General features: G+C 41.2%; 1 protein-coding gene across 2 annotated transcripts in view; it reads right to left on the bottom strand.

Moving 5' to 3' along the window:
• The window catches only part of fat4 (FAT atypical cadherin 4), a 134,572-nt gene that overhangs the window by 13,402 nt on the left and 96,728 nt on the right, over positions 1–24,442 (bottom strand). Inside the window, exons 7-11 of one of the 2 annotated variants that reach the window (XM_008421150.3) lie at positions 14,980–15,160; positions 11,435–11,685; positions 6,426–10,775; positions 3,668–3,772; positions 3,107–3,414 (exon numbers count right to left, since the gene is read on the bottom strand). In XM_008421150.3, the coding sequence (XP_008419372.2) occupies positions 3,107–3,414; positions 3,668–3,772; positions 6,426–10,775; positions 11,435–11,685; positions 14,980–15,160 (5,195 nt within the window). The remainder of the gene's footprint in view (positions 1–3,106; positions 3,415–3,667; positions 3,773–6,425; positions 10,776–11,434; positions 11,686–14,979; positions 15,161–24,442) is intronic. The other variant, XM_008421151.3, reaches the window with a different exon arrangement.

A 24,442-nucleotide genomic window follows, 5' to 3' on the forward strand; every position in this document is an offset into this window, starting at 1 on the left:
GGAGTAGCTCTCCTCTCACCCAGAGGCATCTGGGATGGGGGTCCAGGACCCCCTGCTAACCTCCACAGGATTGATAAGGTGCCGCTAACAGGATAGATGCAGAACATACTCCAATGTTAACTGATTAGATGTAACAGGTCCTCTGTGCCCAATTACCTTCCTTATTTTCACAGGCCAATCAAAATATTCAGTACAAGAATAAGCAGATTTATTCCACTCTTTATTGTGATTAACTTTTAAAAATGATTCACTGAACAAACAAAATTCGTGTTACTTAAACAGCTGTTAACATTTTTCGACAAAGTGATTATTTTACGTCTTGTAAAAAGTTAGGTGAGAAGATCCAAAATTACTTCTGAGCTCTATGTTATAAAAATACACCATCTGATTGCAGACAGAAGCGGTTTATTTTAGTTTGGTAGGCAGATGAGAAGCAGAACTGCTGTAGGGAGAAAAATCTCAGAGCAATATCAACTCTTCTTCTTAAGAAACATGTAAATGTTTCTTCAAATTTGCCTTAAAACAACCACAGATTAGGCATGAATTTGGCTTAACCTGAAATACTTTTACAAAAAATTTTTGCATACAGATGCACAACTAATAAAGGAACCCAGAACCACTTAAAGAGGATCCCTTACTACCTTTCAAACCTGGTTTGACCTGATCTCAAGCATGGATGGCTGGACGATAAAACAACCGATCAGAGGTTGTTCTCCATCAATCCGTCTTCCTCCACTCATCTAAAGGCAGATTGTTGGAGCAAAGGTGATATCAAACATTTTCCACAAACGTAGTCCATTTGGTTTACTCTGATGTGTTATTATCTCTCATTGGAATATTAATGTACAACATCACACAACCCCTATTCACCTGTGGATGTGGAGGTGATTGAAACACCCAAATTCATTAATTTGGAGGGATTCTCAATAGTCACAATAAAATCCAAGGACAAAATTATTCCATAACGCTTAGATGTCTGTGTTTCCGACTGCTAATTTCAATAGATTAACTTCAGGTTTTATTAACCAAGTATGACCTCAGTCCCTCACAATGCACATAGACCGACAAAAACATTTTATTATTCGATTCATATATGTGATAAGAGTGGCACAGAAATGCCAAACATTTTTCTGTTTCCCTACAGTTTCCTGTTTTCCTGTCAATGCCAGTAAAGCATTCGCCCAGATGTGTGTTGTTGTTTCTGCGTTCTGATGTAGGGAGTGAGCCCAGGAGGAAGAAACGAAATGTGCCGGTGAGGAAACTGTCCGGAAAAGTGTGTGAAAGTGTTGAAAAACCGGAGCAATCACGCTCCACCTCTCCTGGAGTTTAAGTAAACACGGACCGCACCGGCCCGGATCTCTGACACAAATCATCCCCGCAGGGCAAACACACATACACACACGCACACACACAAAATCTCTGTTCAATCAAACACACACATGGACACAGTGAAAGTCTGTAGAGAAGTAAAAGAACATTCATGCATGCTTTTTCTTCAAAATAATAAAATGAAGATTTGAAATTAGGAGCAAATGCAAGATAACAATATGAAGCCTGCTTTTTGTGCTCTGCTGACACTGATTTAAAACTGCTGACAAAGTTTTATTATTTTTTTCTGCCAAATTTAACAAAGCGACCACAGTTTTGCACTGCCTTTGCTGTTCTACATCTGCTTTGCGCCTGTTATTAGGACAAATATTTCACTTAATCAAAAGCTTCTTGTTCATACTTTTTGACAGTTTCCAAAACCAAACTGTCACACTTCATTTTCAATCTGCCTTAAAACACATTTTAAGTTTTCTTGAATTGAAAACAAACTGTTCTTGCTTATATCAACTTGTTTCTGTTCTCTCTACTGTCCAGTAATCAGTCAGTGTTTTCGCATTTGTAATTTCATCCATACTTTACTTGTTAGCTTTCTACTTTTTCCAAAGGCTTTCATTACATAGTTAAACTGGGGTTCATTATAAAGACACTTTGGGTTTTTAGAATAATGACTTAGATTACAATTAACGGACAAATCTGATCATTTTGAGGAAAATCTAGCTAAGACTTAACATTTTTTCCTATTTACAGCAAAGAAGTTGTGATGCGTTAATGGACAGCCAGGAATGTTAATATTTTGTTTTTGAAGTTGAGAACCACATTCTAAAATTATTGTAAGACATTTCTCCATGGTGGACGAATCACCCAGCTTCACCTTGACTTTAAGTTATTCTCAATGCAAGAAGTAAAATTGCATCATTTAAAATTAAATTTAAACAAATCTATATGATTTGAGGAGAATTTGAAAACAGTTCTGCATACAGTCGTGATGCGTTGCGTATAGTCTTGATTTCAACACCGTTTATGACCTCTGAGCTCTGTCTGCTCACTCTGAAACTTCAAAGGGAAGTCTGTGGTTTCTGTCTGTTTTTGACATCATAACTCAGCAACAGGAACTGGAAACTGACCTGACGCCCGACCACAGAAATGACCCGCATCAGCTTCTGCAAACATGGCCATCAGCATCACTTTACAGTGCCTGAGGGACCGACGTTACAGTCCTGACATTTCTCACTCACTCTTCAACAGCACAAACACCTCCATTTTCACAGACTCAGTCCTCAATATGGGCTGTATTCCTTTCCAGGCCATCACTCTGCAACATTTCAAAACTGACAATTTAACGATTTTACCGGCTTCCTATGAAACCCCACTGCACTGCTGGAAACGACAGATCTAAAGTCCAGCAGCAGCGCAACATTAGGAGAAACCTGACAGAACCCGCTCTGACGTTTTTCCCCTCTTCTTGCCACTGCACTGTTGGCATTGAGGTGGCACTCACTCAGAGCCCAGGAGACACATTTTCATATTTCAGGGCAATTCATAAATCTCAGCAACCATTAATATTTAATTATACACTATAAAAACTATAAGCTGAACTATCAGTGGTTTGGGGTTTTAATTATCATCTGAAGAGACTAAAGCCAAATATGAGTGTAGATTTAAGCAGTAAAAGCTCAGGATATTAACATTGTTAAATACAGTTCTTTCAGTTTCATCACACTTTTGGTGACTTGAAGCTAATAGTGATCATAAACCTGTAGTAAGAAATGCCTCTTACCATCCCAGCTCTCCTGGCGATGACTGTGTGGAACTGGCCGTCTGAAACTTTAATCATGGTCATCAGTTTGTAGGTCCCGCTGCCCAGGTTGAAGGAAAAGCGCAATCTGCCCTCAAAGATCTCCAACGCCAGGAACTCGGCCTTGTCACCCGTCTGATTGTCGTGGTTGTACATCAGCAGCGCGTTGCTCATCAGAGTGGCAAACTTGATGTAGATGTAGTTATTGTTGGGATCCAGAGAGGGAAACTCCATGTAGGAGAGCTCCTCAAAACCATAGCTGTTCAGTTCACAGTGTTTGCCAAAAACACCTGAGGAAAACACACACAACAGATGACTGGTTCGAATTCAAAATCTACAGAAATTTACAGAACAAAATTTTATGCTGACACTACATTAAGCAAATCATCATCTTGTAAGATGTTTTGGCATTTAATGAAAACAAAAACTACAGAGCATGAAAAATGAAGATGGTGGCAGCATTTGCTTAGGAAACTAGGGTTTTAGAACAACATTTATCTTGTTTTCTTTTGTTTTTCCTGTAGCTTTCCTTTCATTACTTACCAAACGGACAGTGACAGTAATATCCATCCAACCGATTCTGACAGGAGCCGCCATTAAAACAAGGGTTACACTCACAGTGATTGATGATGGAGTCACACGTTTTGCCTGAGTTCACAGAACAACACAAATTAAAATGGATGGGGTGGTGAACGACACAGTAAAAATGCAGAAGACTGAGTTATGGAGGCCTTTCATGACACCAAAAATGTTTCTGGCACAGCTTCACCGACTTCCACGATGCATGGAGAAGGTCAAAGATCTGATGAAGTGAAAACTACAGTAAGGCTTGAAGTGACTTGAGCAATGTGGCCTTCAATGACCCTGACGAAGGCCACAAGCTGAAATGTGCAGGTCTAATAATAAAGTTGTTTCTAAGCACTTCAAGTGTTGCTGTGATCTTCATCTTATCATGCCCTTCATGACATCACAGCTGAGAACTGCTCTGCAAAGCAAATATGTTTTACCATTTAGTTAATCGTGTGTTGCCATCTACTGTAATGGGAAAGTAAAAAGAAGTATGGCCATCCTTAATTTATAGGAATATTACAAGGGGAATAACTATATAATTAGAAAACAAAGTTGAAGACAAAATGGTCTTCCTTATAGAAAAAGTGACGTGTCTTTCTGTCTTGGCATTGTGCCAACATATATCTGTGTGTTGCATATCAGTAAATGTGCAACTCTAATGCTTGTTTTTAGAAGTGTTCACTGATAAATCAAGCTGACTTGATTAGCAACATATCATTGTTACTTTTGCCTTTAGCAGCAAAGGTGTACTTAGTTTTACATACCCTGCTTTCCCATTTTGGCTTCATCGTTGTTTGAAAAGGATAATGGGGAATGTGTTGCATGTTTTAAACAACACAAGTTAAGGTTTAGAGATCAGCGTATTTTAAAAGGTTCTGCTTAATAAAACCCTTGTTCAAATGTTTCTATGGCTGAATTTCACCTCTTTGGTGGAATTTCAATTGTTTATGAAATTGTTACTATAATTTCATAAACAACAAACTTCATTAGGGAAAGCCAAATGATCTCATTGAGTTGAGAACAATCAGGCTTAACAACCTACTGCAGGCTGTTTTTGTTGTGTATTTATTGCAGTGCAGACAGACAAACAGCTGAAATGTACATGGATGGCTGCCACAGATGCAAGCAAAGGTTTAACATCTTGATAAGGAATGTGACAGTGATAATAAAAACAACAGACAGAAATGATGCGTGGCACATGGTACAAAAGAAACAAACTGACTGTGAACTCTGGGAGTAAATTTAATGCTGTAAATCCTGAGACATGTTGCTTAATGGAGATGGATTTAGCTGCCAAAATCCAGTTGTGGAGAACAGGAAGTTGAGAGTTCAAAGGGAGGGCACAAAAACTACTGTAGGTCACTAGGTGCATTTCTGCATGAGAGTAGTTCATCTTGATAAAAATTCTAGATTTGTGGCCATTTTTTATCGTCATAATAAAAAGGGACAGTAATGACTTCACTTCGGGCGAAGTGCCCTGTGCAGCATGCTTTCAAAATGTCTTTCAGATGCTGCAGCCAGAGGTTAAACATCACACAGGATCCAAATGGCTGTTCAAACTATTTCCACTTAAAATCCCCTGCCCTTTAATTCAGGCCAATAATGCACTGTGTTCATTACATTGCCAAATTAAGAGGTCTGATTGGATCTTTTATAAAGCTGCTCATTTGTCAAATAACTCAAAATGAAGTTATTTCACAGGCCAAATCAAAAATCCATGATGAGGAAATCTCTCTTTGTGTAATACGGTCAGAGAAGAAATCCTTGTGTCTGTGTGTGGTCAGAACTGCCAGTGCATAAAGGCACAAATGGAAATGAAACACCAGCGAACTGTATGTGTGGTGAAGACTGGATCTCTGACAAAGGTCAGCTTTGTATCATCCTTTTTTATTAAAGCAAACACTGCAGGCTGATATGAATCACAGCTGATACTCCCCAACTAGAAACCAAAAACCAAAAGAAGTGGCTACGACATCTACTGGAAACAATAAGAAGCAGCAATTACTTTGAATGTGGGTGACCATACTCAACAGTGCTTCTCAAAAATATCCATACCCTTGTATGTTTGTCCCACTGCCATCACCACAAACTCCTGTACATTTTATTTATTTGTTATATCACAGACCACAATAAAATGTGTATTATTTTAAAGGGCAAAGGACACTATAACTATTCACTTTGTGTTGATTGAATGATTCATGGTTACATTTTATTTGATCTTGTATAACTAAGAAATTATTCATTTTGACAGCTATGGTTTCTCTATAGCATTACTGCTCTAGTAATGCATTAAGAATGCATTAGTTGTCTCACTGTATTTGTTAAAATTGGCTTACGTATTTGAAATAAAGATCAACATCTTTCAACAAAAACATTAAGCATTATTTTTGAGAACTCTGAATCTGAAAAGTGTGGCATGGATTTGCGCTTACAATCCTGCAAATCTGTTGTGGTATCCCTCACTCAGTTTTGTACATCTACGTATTCAGATATACTTTTCTGAGTATCAGACTGAAATAGGTGGGAAAAGAAGAAAGCCTTACTTCAAATAATTATTTTCTTTTATTTCACCATTATGTTGTATTTTCTGTGGGATTACCACACAAAATTTGAATAACATATAAAGAGGTATATTGTTTTTGACATAGAAATATGAAAACATTCAAGGGGTATGAATACTTTTGTAAACAGTTGGAAAGGAAATAAAAAGTGACCTTTGTGTGATTAATACCTGCAAACCCAGACTTGCAGAGGCAGTTGAAGCCACCGGGGAAGTTCTGGCACAGCGCTCCATTCTTGCAGGGATTGGAAAGGCATTCGTTGACATCCCTCTCACATGCCATACCGGTGAATCCCTCAGGACAGGTGCAGGAAAACCCCCCAACCAGATTGTGGCAGGTGCCACCATTGTGGCAAGGCGATGGCTGGCACTCGTCGATGTCCGTCTCACACAGGGCTCCTGCGTATCCCGGCCTGCAGCTGCAGGCATACGGCTGCAGGGGGTGGTTGGAAACGAGGATCACAGGGACACTTTCTTCTGTGTTCATATCAGGCCCGACACTGAGACGCCGCTTGCAGCTGCCTCCGTTCTGGCATGGATTGTGCGTGCATGGATCATGGTCTACTGCATCTATTTGCACCCCACTCTGTCTGTATAAAATGTCTTTGATACTCTGGAAGAATGTGGCCACGCCGCTGGGGTTCACATATTGTCCGTGGCCCCGTTTCACAGCTGCCATCAGGAAAGTCTGATTGTTAAGCTCAAATGCTCCATAAAGCAGCACCCCTGTGCCTAGTCCTGCTAGCTGAGAGTTGGCAATGCGTAAGAAGCTGAGGTAGTGATTGGTGAGAAAGCTTTTGACTCCATCAGAGTTGAGTCTGATGAGGATGCTATTGTCTACAGTGGCATTGTTGAAACCCATAAAGAAAACTTTGGCTGTGCTACTAACCGATCCATGGACACCATCACTGCTGCGAATGGTTAGTTCAAATGTTCCGTCTGTTGAGCGGGCTTTAGAGTTGAGGTTACATGTTCCTGTGGGGATAGCAAACAGACCAGATGATGGAGGAATAAGGGAGCAGTGGAACCGATCATGGATGTCTGGATCTTGTGGTCTAACATCTCCCAAAGAACCTCCAGAAAATGTGTTTCCAAAGTAGTGGACATAGATTTCCATAGACCTTGACTCTGATGGGTTGTCATTCTGATCGTTTATCTTAACATGAACCGTTCCAGTGGAGGACATCTGAGGCACACCAGAGTCCTTGATCACCACATAGAGGTAGAAGTCACTAATCTGTTCTCTGTCAATCTCCCTGCTGGTGGTTAGGATGCCAGCTGAACTGAGACTGAAGTAGCTGTTGGCAGAGCCAGAACTTAGAAGGCTGTAGAGGAAAGGGCCCTGGTTGGGAGGTAGATCCAGGTCTGAGGATGTCAGGGTCGTGACTGAAGAGCCAGCTCTCTGGTTTTCCATCACCTCAGCATAGGTGGTCATCAATGTTGGACCGTTGTCATTGATGTCTTCCAAATTCACAATGATGGTGGCGCTTCCGGTGGCAGGAGGCGTGCCCGTGTCGACTGCAAGAACTGTCAGATTATAGACAGGAGTTGTTTCTCTGTCCAGCTGTGCAGCCACAGACACCTGACCTGTTTTTGGATTTATTGTAAACACATTTTTGTTAAGTTGAGGATCAATGGAGTAAGAAAACCTGCTCCAACTGGGGACAGAGTCTGAATCCTCAGCACTTACAAAGGTGACAAGCCCACCAGGGGATAGACCTTCACTGACCTGCACGTCGTACAGGTCTTGGGTAAAAACAGGGGGATCATTGGCATCAAGAATAGTGATATTAACAAACACTTCATCAATATCTGCCCCATGGATGCTTCCTGCATTCTTCGCCAACACCTTCAGGGAAACCTTTTCTTCTTTCTCACGGTCCAGAGTGCCTGTGACATAAATCTGGCCAGTCTTCTTGTTGATGCCAAAGCCTTTCTTTCTGCTTCTTCCAAATATGAGATAATAAACCACTCCATCCTCTCCCTGGTCCCGATCACTGGCGAACACTTCCCCAACAACTGTGCCTCTTGGAGCAGCTTCTGAGATCTCAAAGTAGTACTGTTTGGAAACAAAGCGAGGAACGTATTCATTGGCTCCCTTCAACTGGATGTTGATGTTGGCGAAGCTGCAGCGCTCCTCATCAGGGACATTGAAAGCCTTCACTGTTAAATGGTAAACCTGCTTTGCCTCGTAGTCCAAGAAGCCCTGGGTGGTGATGGTACCCGTGTTTGGGTCGATAACAAACAGATCGCTGTCTGATGACTGAATCACATACGCCATGACAGCATTTAATCCTGAATCCCGATCTGTGGCATTCATTTTGAGCACAGTGGTACCACTGGGGACGTTCTCCTGCACAGAGGGGAAGTACTCATCGGGATCAAAAACAGGAGGGTTGTCGTTTACATCAGTAACTTGTACTGTGACTGAGACGTAACTTGATTTTGCAATCCACCCACCATCAGTAGCTGAAACTCTTAGTTCATGTTGGTGCTGCTCTTCATAGTCTAGAGAATTAGCTAAGGATAACACACCAGTTTTACTGTTCAATGTAAACAGACCCTTATCATTGCCTGAGGTTATACTGTAAGTGACAAGGCCGTTCATTTCTTTGTCTTTGTCTCTGGCAGAAAGAGTTCTGATTGCTGTTCCCACAGCGAGGCTTTCAGGTACTGTGGCTGAAATTTGGCTTTGTGAGAACTCTGGTGTGTGATGGTTTTCTTCTGTCACTACAATTCTCGCTGTTGTTTGTGCAGACAAGGGAGGATTTCCTTTGTCCCTCGCAGTGATGTCAATGAGGAAAATCTTATTTATATCAGATGTGAGGGAAGCAGCAACTGTAATCCACCCACTTATTTTGTCTAGTTTGAATTTACTGGAGCTGTTCCCGCCTGTTATCAGGTACTCAACCTCAGAGTTAAGGCCAAAATCTTTCTTATCATGAGCTGTGATTTTTATTAGTCTAGTGCCAACTTTGACACTTTTAGTGACAGGAGTGAAGTAAGTGGTGGAATCAAACTCAGGAGGGTTATCATTACTGTCTACTATGTTTACAATCACTGTTGTTTCACTCATTAAAGGCTTCACTGCTCGGTCTGAGGCTGTCACAATGAAGCTGTGCCGGTTTATATTTACACTGGCAGCACCAGTCGAGTTCTGATACTTTAACTGCTGCTTGATGAACACCTCTCCAGAGCTGGCATTGATTCTGAAGTACTCTGACTGGGATCGGATGAAGTAGAAAATTTTGCCGTTGACTCCCTCATCTGGATCTGAGGCCAAGACCTGTGTGACCAGAGAACCCACCTCTGTGAGCTCCGGGTAGTCCAAGTAATAAGATGGACGGCTGAACCTGGGGGCGTTGTCGTTAATGTCTGCTATAAATATTGTTACGTCTGTGCTTACTGTCCAGCCAGAGTCATGAGCAGACACTTTAATGATGTAGTGATCTGTGTCTTCTCTATTAAGTGGCCTGCTGATAGTTATGTCCCCTGTGCTTGGATTAATACTGAATGGAAGGCTGCTGTCTGTAACAGAGTAGCGGCTAACGGCATTTGAACCAGCATCCTCGTCTGTGGTTGTGACTCTGGTAACGGTGTAGCCAACGGGTGCATTTTCAGCCACTGATGCACTGAATATCTTAGAAAACTTGGGAGCGTTATCGTTCACGTCCAGCACATTAATTAGAACCTTAACTACTGTGTTTTTTGGTGGTGAACCTCGATCAGTGGCTTTCACTTTTAGAGCATAAAGCGCCACTTTCTCTCGGTCCAGTGGTCTAGTGGTTCGTATTTCACCAGTGGCTCGGTTGATGTTGAAACTGTTCTCCTTGTTGCCCTCGGTTATAGCGTATTCCAGCTGTCCATTGTTGCCACTGTCCAGGTCAACGGCGGTGACCATCAGGACGCGCTGAGGTGATAGGTTCTCCAGTATCTCAGCATGAAACGGGTCCTTATCAAACACTGGGTGGTTGTCATTCACATCCAGAACATTTATCTCTACTTTCTCATAGGAAGAGTAAGGGGGGAAACCCTGATCTCTGGCTTCAATCCATAGAACATATTTGGAAATGTGCTCGTAATCCAGCGGATGTCTGATGGATAACTCGCCTGAGAGCTGATCTATGTGAAAGGCATAATCAAGGTTGCCACTTGCTATGTAGTATGACAGTGGTCCACCCCTCATAGAAGACCCCGTCACTGTTGTGACAATGTGGTTGGTAGGTTGATTCTCCAGAAAAGTAAACGCCCGCTCCTTCAGCTTGATGATGGGGAAGTTTCCTCCCGTAACAAATCGCACTGTCACCGTGGTGGTGTCCATTTTTGGGTTAGCTCCACCGTCCTTTACGCGAACTGTCAGCGTAACCTCTGAACTTCCAGACAGCCTCTCATTGGCAGTTATGGCGCCTCTTACTGGATCGATCTTGAACTTCTCTGCGTTCCGACCCATTAGGGAGTAGTGCAGCTGGGCATTAGAGCCGGAGTCCTCATCAGTGACGGTAACAGCAAAAACCAGGGACCCTGAAGACAAAAAAGAAAAAAAAAGATATATTTAACCCTAACAAACAAATGGAACACCAAAAGAAGAAAATGAAAGCTTAATTTCTTGTAAAAATGGGTAAAAATAAGAAATACAGCCTCCTTTTTTTTCCAGGCTTCTTTTAAATCTTCTTGTGGGCAGAATGCATAAAACCAAACTAAACTAATTCACTCCTATTATGTTTCAGGATTTTTTTCCTTTAAACTTGCAATTATAGGGTCTCTCTAGATTGTAGCTCATTTAAAAAACACAATAAAAGCTTAAAAGTTTGCATTTATGGCTACCAGCAGCACCTGCCACTTAGAGTTCCTCTGACTTTCTGTTAATGTTCTTGGATGCAGAACTCTGTGAACATGTTGCATAACAAAAAACCTGAAGGTCATCCATGACTACTGGACAACTGGAACTACAGTCATCTCCCTCGTGATTGTGTGTATAAGATTTATGTAGTTAATATGTTTTTTGTTCTAATGTTCTGAGAAACTGAATTTCACATTTTCATTTTCAGCTACAGTCTTTTGACTTCATTTTCTGAAATATACTTTCTTTTCAGAGATACATTATTTTATAACCAACCAGATTTGAGGAGTAAACAGATACACCAGGTGAAGAGTGTAACCTTTTAGAGCCCCTAACTAACCTGTTGCAGTGGAGGCAGGGATGTGGGTCACATAGGGGTGATGATGGAAGCGTGGAGGATTGTCATTGATGTCGGCCACCGTCACGGACACGGTGGCGGAGCTCGACAAGCCCTGGGGCTGCCCTCCATCTGTCGCAACAACCAGCAGCTGGTAATTGGCCCTCTCCTCTCGGTCCAGCAGGGAGCTGGTAATAATCTGCCCTGTTGCGGGGTTGATGGAGAACTGGCCATGTCCCCCACTTAGACTGTAGCTGTAGGAAACAAAAATATCAGATATCAGCTGTGGTAGTGTCATGTTTATTAGCAAAACACCTATTTGCTTCTGGATGGCGGATCTGCTTTGGGTTTTAATAAGGTATAAAAAATGAGTTATTACACGTCAAATATTCCAATTAACAGAGGTTTTATGTGTAACAGGTTGACTGAATCAAGTTAAATACTATAAATAAGCATACAGTCACATCAGTTGTTGCTGTAACTTCAGTGTGTTTTTTGGCAAGAGCTGTAAAATCCTTCTGTGAAAAGCAATATGACAAATTTATCATATTTTTATGTCATACCTAATATCTTCCAGAGTTTCAAAATTAATTTTAGTGCAAACATAACCTGAGTAAATAGAAAATAGTTTTCATATAATGATTCCACATACTATGGGAAAAAGCTATCCAAACCAGGCCCTACGCTGTCTTGTTAAATCAGTTATTAATCACATTTCTGGTACTACTTCACTAGCCATACCAAGACCCAGTTACTGTCCTGTAGAAGTTAGCACGTCTTTCTACATGAAGTAGCCTCAAAAAGTAGCATCTTATGCTTTGTTATGAAGAAATGTAAAAACAGAGAAGAAACAAAATCATGGATATCTATTAGTAGTAAGGGTTACAAAGCCTACTAAGGCATTGGTACTCCAGCAAAACACAGTGGAAACATTGATGAATCATGGCAGGAGTTGCCAGGCAACTAAAATTACTCAAATAGCACATTAACAGCTCACCTAGAAGGTCATGGGAGAAACTAGAACAACATTTTAAATCACAACAAACCTCATCTGCCTTAGGTAAGAGTTCATGGAAAATAGCATCCATGGGAACATTTCCAAGTGCAAACCACATTTGTCAACCCCTCCGAACTATGATGATCCACAAGAGTTTTTCAAAAGAGACAAAAGAGGAACTTGTTGGAAGGTGTACATTCAGATAAGTCTGATGTAAAACCGCTCAGTCCACCGCTGAGTGGCTAAAATAAAATAAAGGTTTGGAGTGGCCTAGTCAAAGACAGGACTTAAATCTAACTGAGACATATTGGTGTGAGTTTTGGTCATTTTTATGCTTGAAAACCATCTCATTGCTCATTTGTAGTTATTGCACTTCACGACAGCTGCCTCGCCCAGTTATTAGGTTTAGAAAGTAAATACATCCAGCCCAGTTTGGATATATACTGCTCAAAAAAATAAAGGGAACACTTAAACAACACAATATAACTCCAAGTAAATCAAACTTTTGTGAAATCAAACTGTCCACTTAGGAAGCAACACTGATTGACCCGACGAGGGTCCCCGTTGTCAATCAGTGTTGCTTCCTAAGTGGACAGTTTGATTTACTTGGAGTTATATTGTGTTGTTTAAGTGTTCCCTTTATTTTTTTGAGCAGTGAAAGCATTTTGCATTTATTCTGGTTAGCTCTATCTAATTTTAGAATTTGATTTCTCTGAAGTAGAAAATAAATCTGTAAGAGAGCAAATACCTTCCTCTCTACCAAATTAATATTTTTGTATGGAATCCCTTGAGAATTGTAACCAAAATATGGCTCCATTAACGACATGAAGGGTGAAGCTCATCTGGACTGGGAACTGAGCAGGGGGCACTCACTTCTGTTTTCAAATACATATTGTGTTTCATCCTTTAGCTCATGAGTCTCCATCAGGATCCCAGCCTTAAATGTAAACTGACACATACATGTTCACACCAGAACATATTTTGAAAAGCGCTCCCCCTACAGAGCTAATGACAGAACAACGTGTGAACTTCATGCAAAGCTTATTTAGATATTCTCACCGATATAAACTGTCCACAGATGCTTGTGGTTCAGTTAAAGTTTTATGTGTAGATGAGTTGTGAAAATGGAAACTAACAAGTGAAGGTAACCGGTTCTGGACTCTATAAAAGGCCTCGAACCCCTGATGGGCATCATCTCCTACTGTCATCAACATTTAACATCCTCATTACTGTGTTTTGGGAAACTGGAACACTCTGTGGTACCCCCAATGTGCACTCAGTGGGGTTGCTGAGGAAAGAGGAGGGGTTGGACCTGAGTCAGCGTCCGTCTTTAGAGAGATCAGACCAGAGGCCCTTAGAAGTCCCCCCCACATGGCAGAAGCTATGAATGTTGAACACAGTTTTTATCCGAGCTTGTAAATAACAGCCTAAACAAAAACTTTGCTTTTTCACTAGAACTCTGCAAACTGAACCACTGTCATGAACTGCAGTCACCCTGGAGTGTCATAAAAACTAACAAAAAAAAAGTTCAAACTGAGTCATGATCTGGACTAAGATGACATTATAAAGAAGTTTGGAAACAACATACATTCCAGAGGCAATCTGTTTGCAATAAAAGCAAACTGAAAACTATTTCTTGTAATCTGTGGCCATGTAATACAGTTGTCTTTCAGAATGATTCTAACCTTACTGCAACAAGCACATCATTGTCAAATCTAAACAGTGTGTTGGGTGATCCATTGAATAACAGAAAGTAAGAAAAGGTTTTCCATTCATGGAAAAAACAGAGTACATCCCAAGGTCTAGTCTTGATTAACACCTTGATTAGCTTGTTCTGTCATTCTGTTATTGACTCAACGTTGTTTTAGGAACTGTTACCCTTTAGACTAAACTTCAACTTGCAGAGATTATGTCACATTTGACTATATATATTTTATATGTAGAAAAGTTCACGGTCAACTCCTCTCTTTGAGAAACAAGCCCAAACCATGAGTCCATCCACCACTGTGCTTTACGAAACTTTAGGTTTTCTCAAAATATGGGGAAAAATAATGGTTGATCATCTTTACTTGGCTCTTGTCCAAAGGACATTTTTCCATAAGTACAGTGGTTCATTGAGATAAAACTATGCAAACCAAAGATATGCAGGTGTACTTATTTTAGAAAGAAGAAGCTTTCTTCCTAATATATTCCAAACAAGACATGTTGTTTTCAGAGCATTGAACTGACTGACCTCAAGTTGAATTTGATGATAATATATCATGCTTTCTTAAATATTTTCCACTTCTGAATAATCTTCAATAACTTCTATTCCTTTGGACATTACCTCAATACCAATACATATCTTTTTTTAAAGTCATTGCTGATGTCGTTCCAGCCCCGCATTGTGTGAAAACACACCTGTATGGTGTAGACAAGAAAATGGCCACAACTCCTGTGTTTACAGAGCTGGTAACATTTGCGGATGATCAGTTAATCAGGTGTGTACTTACTTTTCCCCGTAGCTGGGCTGTATAGTCACAATATAAGTGCATTTTGTTTATTAGTCTACCTTATAACGCCGTTGTTGCCCACGTCTGCATCAGAGCTGTTGACCAGAAGCAGGTCCGTTCCTGTCGGGGCGTCCTCCATGATGGTGGTGTGGAAGGTGGAGGCGGTAAAAACGGGGATGTTATCGTTGACGTCATCCACTAGAATGGTTACCGATCCCGTCCCACTGAGGGATGGAGAGCCTGGAAAGGGAGGAAGCAAAAGATAAAGTTATTTCATTACAATTGCTTTAAAGTACGCTTTGTGCCACCGCAGGCTGGAAATAGAAACATCTGAATGGCATTATGGCTCCAGTTTTCTGATGCAATCCAGTGATTTATTGTGTCGAAGTCATCATGTAGTGGAACATCAACACTGGGCCAATTGGTATCGTGAGAGTTTGTCCACACTTTTCCTGCTTCATTTAATTCAAGCCAGTGTGTTTAAAAAAACGCTTCGCATTTCCTTTGGTTCTGTCACATCAACCGACTTCAGAGGAGAACACGTGAAATAGCTCGATGTCTCTGAAACCCAATCTGTTAGTCGTCCTTCCTGGGGATTTGGACACCTATAGATTTAATCTCCACACTGAGGGATCTATTTTAAGGTGCACAGCAGTCAGGCAGTCAGTCAGTGGAATTTGAGCGAGGAGAAGTGCTATTTTCAGCAGAAATCCAAACATTTTTTTCCTCCCAGAACGGGGTGATGAAACGGGCCAAGCTAGGCCCTGTGGGGTTGGATTTTAATCAATAGCAGATGAAAATGAACTGCAATGCAGGAAAAAAAAAGCATTTCATACATCTGCCTTGCTTGAGCTGCCCTTTTATAATCCTTCCTCGAATGGCACACTAAACTGCCTAATCTATATTCCAAACATAAACACAAGTTCAGCCTCGTTACGGAGAGTCGCTCTGTGGGATTTGGGGACATCTCTGAAAGCCTGGAGGTATTTTCACTTCTTAATGATGCGCACATGGCTTATAGAGTAAATACTGAGCACCTGAGGAGGGAGAACAGGCTGAGATCTGAAAGCCTTGAGAGGCATTTTCACCTCCTGTAAACATAAAGTTCATCACTTCCAACTCTCCTCAGGAATCTGTGTGAATGCATCAATTATGAAGAGCCGAGATAAAACCATAAACAGCCTGTGTGTATACAGCTGTGGAAAACATCAGCTGCTTGAAAAACTGTACAGTTGGGGGTCTGTATTAATAGGAGATGAAAAAAAAAAAAACATTGAGACGGTGGCCACAGAAAGTCTCTTTTAAGTCTCTTTTTCTTGTGGTGGAAATTCCAAACAAAAAGAATCAGAGAAGAAGAGAGAGGAAAGAGTGGGGGGTCAGAGTGAAGTGAAGAAATTCTGCCTTTATTATTCAGTCTGCATAGATTAATAAATATCAGAAAATAAGGGCAACATTCTTTTTGTTTGTAAAACTTTAGAAGACAGAACTCAGTGTCTTTATCAGAATTGTGTCACTAGAAGATCATAAAGGGAAAACATGCTTAAAAGTAGATATCATCTTTGTTTTGAGATAAAAATCACATGAGAGTTATGAATTTAATGCTTTGATGCACAACTGTGAATAATTTTGCAATCTTTTCATTTTCTTTTGGATCCAAAACGATTTTGATCACTGTTTTTTTCCTTTGTAGTCAATGTTTGTTACATTTCACTGTTGAATGAAGACAACATGAACACAGATGAACTTGTTTTTGTTTGTGTTACAGTCCTTACAAAGAAAATCCAAATCAGCCGGTCAGACCTCAAAGAAAACAGGAAATCAGCATCAGCTGGTAAAAGCCAGATTGAAGCATCTGTTGTATTGGTCTGGTGAATATCAACGTTGAAAAATATAATTGAAAAAACACAGAAGACCAGTCAGTCAGTCAGTCAGTCAGTCAGTCAGTCAGTCAGTCAGTCAGTCAGTCAGTCAGTCCGCCTGCCTGTCTGTCACACCAGAAAATTGACTTTCTTAATAAACAAAAAAGTTCAAAATCATGTGGATGTGGATACGTGGGATGATATTTTGGTATTGATAGATGGCCATTGAAGTCTAATATGCTATAATTATTGCCAATGAGCTTGAGAAAATGTTGCTAAAAATTAAATAACAGGAAACTGATGCCATATCTTGAATCATTTTCAGGTCCATTAGTGCTGATTATATGTTGCATTTCAAGAATAGGATTTTTTTCCCCTGAAAAAATATGTTTGGGACAAAGGGAGGGCTGCTTTAGAGAGTGCAATCATTGGGTTTTGTCCTGCGGTCTATCAACCTCTCTTTCAAAAATGTCTGGTCAAACAAAATATCAACACAACCTTATTATAATAAAAGTACAGCAAAAAAAATAAATGTAGAATAAAACTAAAGGGATTGATGTAGAAAACTGCTGCTGGGCTAAAACAAATAAAATCCACTGCGAGTGCTATGGCTGCTGTTAAGTCGTGTACACTAACTCTGACTTCCCTGTGGGCAGAAAGCAAAAGGAAACTTTCCCAACGAACGTCAACAAAACTTGAGATTATCGTTGGGTTTGGAGACCCCCGGAGTCTCTTTCAGGAAGGGAAAGGGGATTCCTCAGAAAATGGGATTTGAGGTAGTTTACTGGAACCTCGCATAACAGCCTGGCGTTATGATAATAAACAGAAATTTGACCTGAAGCTGGTAATGCATCCAAGTTTTTCTGGTCAGAACAGAAGTGGCTAACATGCGCATTGAGAATAAACACAGCTGAATTCCAGAAGCAAAACAAATGACACAAACAGAGCGATCAGTAAACAGTCTTCATCCCAAAAGGAGAACCAGAAACCATACCACACTAATCTTAAGTGACTCATCACCACAGTGAGTCATCTATCTAAGACTTTTATGACTTTTTAAGGTTGCCATGTTTATAACCATCCATACTCAATGTTGAAATCGAAGTGATTATGCAATTCCTGAAAGGGTTCATGGATTATAGAATTTAGTTTGCAAAGCAAATATTATGAAATCATTGCCAATTTATACAGTGAAACCACGCTGCTAAACTAGTGAAAGTAATAATCTGCACAAATATAATATTGTTTAGTTCAAAATAAATAATAGCAGAACAAGTGCTTGAATAAATGTGGTGAGCAGGATTAGTTGATTAATATAACATGTTGTTGTTTGCAAATTTCTCTGCAGATTTTTCTAACAACAAATCTATTCCAGTCCTAAATTGCAGCCAGTGCATGCTTAGTACCAAATCTTTCTGTTTTTACTGGTGAAAAACACTCTAACATGATAAAAAGAAATGAAATATTTCAGCTGAGACCAGAGCTAGGGATGGCATTACAGGGATCAAAAACCAGAACAAATGAGCTCCATGTCGAAAGTTAGTTTCATTCCTGAATTCCTTATACACAAAAAGTAAGATTAGCACTGGAAAAACAGTGATTTTATTGTTACTTCTCTTGTTGAGAATGTTAAACTGGATGTTGGAACTGAATTTATAAACTGAGTTGCCAGTTCTATATATAAATAAGATATTTAATACATAGTATATGTGATAATGAGACAATGGTAAAAAAAAAAAAGCATAATATTTGGCAACACAAATGTTTTCCTCATTATCTGAGATCTGCATAACATAAAAAAGCATCTTTGGAAACTCTAAAAATTGATTTTTTTAAAAAAAATGTTTTGAGATTTTGGTAAATTGAAGTTTGGAATTTGGCTGTGAATGCTACTGTTGATTGACAATAGCATTGATTGACTTAAACAATTAACCACTTTAATGTTTTGTCCCTACATCAATTTTATTTTGAAACCAGATAAAAAAAAAGAAAAAAAAACAGAAAAGAAAATTGAAAATAACGTCATAAATAGGTGTCAGTTCCAGGTCAGCTTCTTCAGCAACATGAGTCATCAATTAGGCTGGTCGCCATGGCAACAGATTAGAGCAGCTCCTCCTACTCAGTTGATCCTTCTTACCAAGGAGCAATCCAAGTCAGCGAAGTGTCTGTATCACTTTAAATTAAATTAATCCAGGCAAAGTGTGTGTGACAGTCAACAAGCGGCTAATACGGCTGTTGATCAGAGGCGCTGTGTGCAGGCTGCTGGAACTGCCAGGCCGATAAGTGGCTCGGGATGCTATAAGTGGCTTTGTCTACAAAAGCCATTAGGTCCAGCAGAGGGACTGAGAGCATGGCGAAAATATTTGGTTTTGATATGAAGCCAGCTGCTGTATTTTTCTGAACTGTAGCTGCCTTCTGCCACACAGAGAGCGCTGTGGCTGCATTTCAATACTATTGTTTCCATACTGAGGACGGAAGCAGGCTACAAGGCTAGGCCTCTACTTGTGTGTGTGCGTGTGTGTGTGTGTGCACCCTCCTTCCCGGTGTTTCACTTTTGTGCAGGATGTGATGTCACAACCTGTTTACTGCCTTGGGAAAATCAACAGCCTCCATCGTTCAGAACTTTTGACCTTTACCTCAGTCCCCTGAACTCATCACAGAGATTCCAGTTAATCCTTAGAAAGCACAAAACAAATGCCTCACTCTTATAGCAAAGAGCTAAACTATGCTCAAATTATCCCTTTGACACGCTTCTGACCCCAGTGCTTTGGTTAGAAACCAGCCACGAAGAAGAGTTTTTCCAATCTTGGTACATTGACTCTCCAAACGTCATGCGTCTCCATGCGTCTTCATGACGCGTCTTCTTAGCCTCCTGACGCTTGCACATATCACATATCACCTGGCAGCTGCTGCTTTAGCCTCTCCAATCCTCCTTGTCCAAGTGCAAATAGTTCAGATATATCTGCTTACATTGCGTGGGATGACAGATTTAGTCGAGGAATACTATATCTTGGCAGGTACGGGAAAGGCATGTAAATGTCAGTTGTTTCAAGCAGTTAAAGTTAAGGTGGTACATTTTTGTGATTTATGGGATAGCGGCTGCTAAATAACAGGGACAACGTTGCAACTAAGAATGTTGAAAGTTTCCGTTTCGTAATTTTATATTATTTTTTACAAAGATCTGAATCGGCTAAGAAAAAGGAAAAGCAAAGCAATCCTGGAGCATTTTCTTCATGAACAAACTATACCCCCATCCCCTTCTTCTTTTTATGGAGGCAGTGACTCAACGGGAGAGGAATGCGCTCCAAGAGTGCAGAGAAACGTCAGCATCTCCTCCAGATTTACTGGAATCGAGCAAAGCTTGAGGAATACTGTCAGGATAAATGAGAGATAACTGCAGCCGAGGCGGGTGTCACACCTCAAGCACGGTAGGGATATGGCAGCAAAATATGTCTATATCTGGCAGTGTATAAACTGGACGGTGGTTGCAGAATAGATGACATCATTTAGCCTGGAAAAAGAGCTATTGGAAATTTGCAGAAGGAAGTCAGCTGCCTGCCGGTGACAGCCATTCACTGTGGTTAGGCAAGTATGTTTCCATTGGCAAATCCAGTCCCCTGACTCTTTATTCCTTCCCCTTTTACTTGTTTTAATTATTGTACCTGAGGATATTTAATAGAATATATTCCATATAAATAATCTCCATGAATAAAATCAATTTAACAAAATGCCAATCAACGCTTTTATAATCCTAACTTGTGGTTACAGATCGAGCAGTCAACCTCTGAAGTTTGTAGTGAGATGATAATCTTATTTCAGAGGTTAATCCCAGGTCAGTAAATTGCCACAATCTTACACTGTGATGGTGATTACACCCCATCATCACTGCTTTTACCTTGAGCCAAGAACTTAAAAACACCCTGATTAAGATAAAAGTATCCAGTCTATCTGAATTTCTACATGACAGATTAAGATGTGGATAGGAAGGGGCCCTTGTGGGACAAATGCTCCAAATCCATCTGATGTAATACATCTTGCACATGCTGAAGGTCTAGAGAGAAGGTCTAGACAGTCAGTCTGTCAATACCTAAGAGAAACCATCTACACCCCTGAACTACAGGCTTAGACAAAAATTGTATTATGCAAATTTTCTTACTTAATTGATCCTCATCAAGAGGGACCAACTATATAAAAAAGTTGTGACAGCAGTTTTATGGTTAGGAGCATAAAGGTGTGTGTTAGAACAATGTCAAGGCAGATTGGGAAAGACCTTACAGAAGCAAGTGTTGCTGTTAGTCATCCTGGGGAGGTTTTTAAGGCAATTGTCATCATTTCCAGCAGAAAGAGAGAAATTACTCAAAACTGAAGCACATTTAGGGTGTTGGCTTCTCTCAGCAACATGACAGAAGCTAGACAATGCAATTCTCAGAGAAAGAAAAAAAAAAAAAACTTCCCTATTTGTTAGTTCGTTTATATTGTAAATCTCAAATATTCGACATAAAATGCAGTTTGGGAAGCTGAATTACCTATGAGCAATGCTACTTGATATGCTAATGGCTGTTGTTTGCAAAGAAGTCAGTCCTGAGTTTTGATTTGTCTTGGTGCTAATTTGCTAAATCCCCAAGAATGGAGAGAAGTCTGTAGATATTAGCCTCTACTTTGGTGCTAAGACAGTTTCTGCAGAATGGACGCTGAGGGCCACAGGCGACAAGCCACCAACGACCAGCTACGAGCCACCCAGCGCCGCTGAAAGACGGAGACAGCCAGCTTTAAGTATCCTGCACTCCAATCACCCGATCAGGCACACCTGCAAATGGGAGGAGCACAAAGAGGGACAACAAGACCAGCCTACAAGGCCCAGGGCCGTCACACCCCCACCCATAAAAAGCAGGTTCCTATAAGGAACCCTGCTCCTGCCTAACTCACCGTGCGTAAACAAACACAGCCACCATTTTCACCAGTCGTACTTAGCAAAGTAGATATGTAATGCCCAGGTTTTCTCCTCCCTACTCCACTCTCCAAACCAGCAACTGGTGCACTCAGAAGCTCTTTTAAGGATAAGAAAAGGAAACAAAGAAAAAAGAGCAAAAAACAAACTACTAAACTGGAGCGCGAGATAACGCATCGGCTACTACATTGTTTTTCCCTTTAATGTATTGAATATCCATGTTGTAGGACTGCAGGAACAATGACCAGCGAATCAATCGCTGATTAGGACATTTCAGGGAAGACAAGAATGTCAGTGGGTTATGATCTGTAAACACCACAACACTAATGCCACCACTCAAATAAACATCAAAATGTTTCAGTGCCAAGATCAAAGCAAACGTCTCTTTCTCAATTACAGAGTAGTTCAATTGGTGCTTATTGAACTTCTTTGAAAAATAACTCACCGGTCTGCCAATACCCAGATCATCAGTCTGTGTAAGGACAGCTCCGGCTCCCACGTGACTGGCATCCACGTAAAGCTGGAACGGACGGTTAAGACGTGGTGCAGCTAATACGGGAGCAGCACAAAGGAGTCTTTTCACCTGCACAAAAGCCTGTTGACAAAGGGAAGACCATTCAAACTTTACATCTTTACGCAGCAAATTTGTTAGCGGCGCCACCACAGATGAAAAGTTTTGACAAAAACATCTGTAGTATCCTACCAGCCCAAGAAAACGCATCAGTTCCTTTTTTGTAGCTGGAACAGGAAACTGCCCTACTGCCTGAACCTTCGCTGCAACAGGGCGGACCTCACCTTGGCCAACCACACGGCCTAAATAGGTAACAGTTGCCCTTCCAAATTCACATTTGGCCAGGTTAACCGTTAACCTCGCTCCCGCCAAACGAGTGAAAAGCTCCCTGATGCGCTCCACGTGCTCTTCCCACGTATCAGAATACACCACCACGTCGTCCAAGTAGACTGCACACCCAGTCATATCACCAACCACTCTGTTCATTAATCTTTGAAATGTCGCTGGCGCATTTCTCAGGCCAAACGGCATCACCGTGTAAGAAAACAAGCCTGTTGGAGTAATAAATGCAGATACTTCACGTGCGCGTTGTGTCAAAGGCACCTGCCAATAACCCTTCAGGAGGTCAAACTTACTAACAAAGTTAGCAGAACCCACCTGGTCAACACAATCATCCATTCTCGGTAACGGGAAACAATCTGGTTTTGTCACAGCGTTAAGTTTGCGAAAATCCGAGCAGAAACGTAGGGTGTTATCAGGCTTTGGGACCAGAATACATGGAGATGCCCAACTGGACATACTCTGTTCTGCGATCCCATTTCGAAGCATGTAATCTACTTCTGCATCCAAATGCTTACGCTTCTCCAGATTCACTCTGTAAAACCGTTGTTTTATCGGCCTAGCGTCTCCCACCTCCACATCGTGTTCGATGAGATGAGTGCGACCTGGCGTGTCTGAAAACAAACAAGGAAATTCACCTATTAAGTCTGCTAACTGTTTAGCATGACCTACAGATAGGTGAGCCAACAACGTGTCCAATTTAGCTAACGCTTCTGAGTTTTTAAGACGCCCATGAATCAGAGCGCTGTCCAACTCATCTGTACCGCCGTCATTCCTCACAGGTGATACTGCGCTATCCGTGGTTTCACTCAGCGGGCGCACCTGATCGAAGAGACTCTTAAGAGAAGCATCAGCTTGCTGCTCCGCCACTAACTCGCTGCGAGACAGAGACATGGGAAAACTGGACAATGGAAGAGTCATTTTTTTCACACATTTTTCCTCTTTCCCACTCTGAGCACGCATCATGGCTCGAGTAACTGCGCATGCGGTAAAAACATCCGGGAATTCCCTGTTATTCTCGTCAGTCTGTACAGTAAGCTCGCAGGAGAGACTTCAGAGACTGGTGGAAGCGCTCTAACGCCCCCTGACTCTCTGGATGATACGCTGTTGCTTTACTGTGTCGGATCCGTAACTGCTTCAAAACCTGACTGAACAAATGTGATGAAAAATTCGTTCCTTGGTCAGACTGTATGACTTTAGGGATGCCAAACACCGAAAAAAACTGAGTGAGCGCACGTACAACTGACCTAGCAGTTATTGACCGTAATGGATAGGCTGCTGGATAACGTGTAGTTTGACACATCACAGTGAGCAGATATAATGACCCAGCCTTTGAGCGAGGTAACGGGCCAACGCAATCAATTATTAAGTGCTCAAACGGCTCAGATGCGGCAACAATTGGGCGTAATGGGAACGGTTTCAAAGCCTGATTGGGTTTAGCAATGAGCTGACAGACATGACACATCTTAATGTAAGACGATACGTCCTTTTTAATACGCGGCCAGAAAAAATGTCTGAGCACCCGGTCATACGTTTTACGTACACCAGAATGGCCCGACTCGTCATGAGCAACTTTGCACACTGCGGAGCGGAGTTTAGTGGGAACCACTATTTGAAATACTGGCTCACCCACAATGTCAGCATGGGGTAACCATTTCCTCACCAACAACGAGTCCTGCAGGAAGTAGCCACATGCACCATCCGTGATTTCACTCAGCGGGCGCACCTGATCGAAGAGACTCTTAAGAGAAGCATCAGCTTGCTGCTCCGCCACGAACTCGCTGCGAGACAGAGACATGGGAAAACTGGACAATGGAAGAGTCATTTTTTTCACACATTTTTCCTCTTTCCCGCTCTGAGCACGA

Source organism: Poecilia reticulata, chromosome 10 (assembly GCF_904066995.2).
Source record: "Poecilia reticulata chromosome 10, P_reticulata-male-v2, whole genome shotgun sequence".
Classification (NCBI taxonomy): domain Eukaryota; kingdom Metazoa; phylum Chordata; class Actinopteri; order Cyprinodontiformes; family Poeciliidae; genus Poecilia; species Poecilia reticulata.